The sequence below is a fragment of the Ciona intestinalis genome, unplaced genomic scaffold (genome assembly GCF_000224145.3).
Source record: "Ciona intestinalis unplaced genomic scaffold, KH HT001122.1, whole genome shotgun sequence".
In the NCBI taxonomy this organism is placed as follows: domain Eukaryota; kingdom Metazoa; phylum Chordata; class Ascidiacea; order Phlebobranchia; family Cionidae; genus Ciona; species Ciona intestinalis.
The window spans coordinates 5,632-6,442 of record NW_004191443.1 but is presented as its reverse complement, the minus strand read 5'-3'; the positions used below and the strand labels follow the sequence as shown (position 1 = coordinate 6,442).

At 28.1% G+C, this 811-nt stretch overlaps 1 protein-coding gene across 1 annotated transcript in view; it reads left to right on the top strand.

Moving 5' to 3' along the window:
* LOC113475659 (cubilin-like) overlaps positions 1–811 on the top strand; it is a 9,095-nt gene that overhangs the window by 7,809 nt on the left and 475 nt on the right. The window contains exon 22 of the mRNA XM_026840096.1: positions 679–803. Coding sequence (XP_026695897.1) covers positions 679–803 — 125 coding nt within the window. The remainder of the gene's footprint in view (positions 1–678; positions 804–811) is intronic.

The window sequence follows — 811 nt, the reverse complement described above, 5'->3', positions numbered from 1 at the left end:
ATGTGCGTATTATATCATGTTGTGACAAATCTGTGGTATTATATCATGTTTGTGATAAATATGTTGGTATTTATATCATGTTTGTGACGAATCTGTTGGTATTATATCATGTTTGTGACAAATATGTTGGTATTTATATCATGTTTGTGACGAATCTGTTGGTATTTATATCATGTTTGTGACAAATCTGTTGGTATTTATATCATGTTTGTGACGAATCTGTTGGTATTTATATCATGTTTGTGACAAATATGTTGGTATTTATATCATGTTTGTGACAAATCTGTTGGTATTTATATCATGTTTGTGACAAATATGTTGGTATTTATATCATGTTTGTGAAAAATCTGTTGGTATTTATATCATGTTTGTGATAAATCTGTTGGTATTTATATCATGTTTGTGACAAATATGTTGGTATTTATATCATGTTTGTGAAAAATCTGTTGGTATTTATATCATGTTTGTGACAAATATGTTGGTATTTATATCATGTTTGTGATAAATATGTTGGTATTTATATCATGTTTGTGATAAATATGTTGGTATTTATATCATGTTTGTGATAAATATGTTGGTATTTATATCATGTTTGTGACGAATCTGTTGGTATTTATATCATGTTTGTGACAAATATGTTGGTATTTATATCACATGTAAATTGAACCCCTTTTATAGGAATGGTGGATATGATGACTCAGCATTAATCGGCACTTATTGCGGCACGAGTATTTCATCATATTTCGTAACCCATGGCAACCAAATGTTTGTTAAATTTTCAACAAACCAAAAAAATAACTTCCGTGTTTTC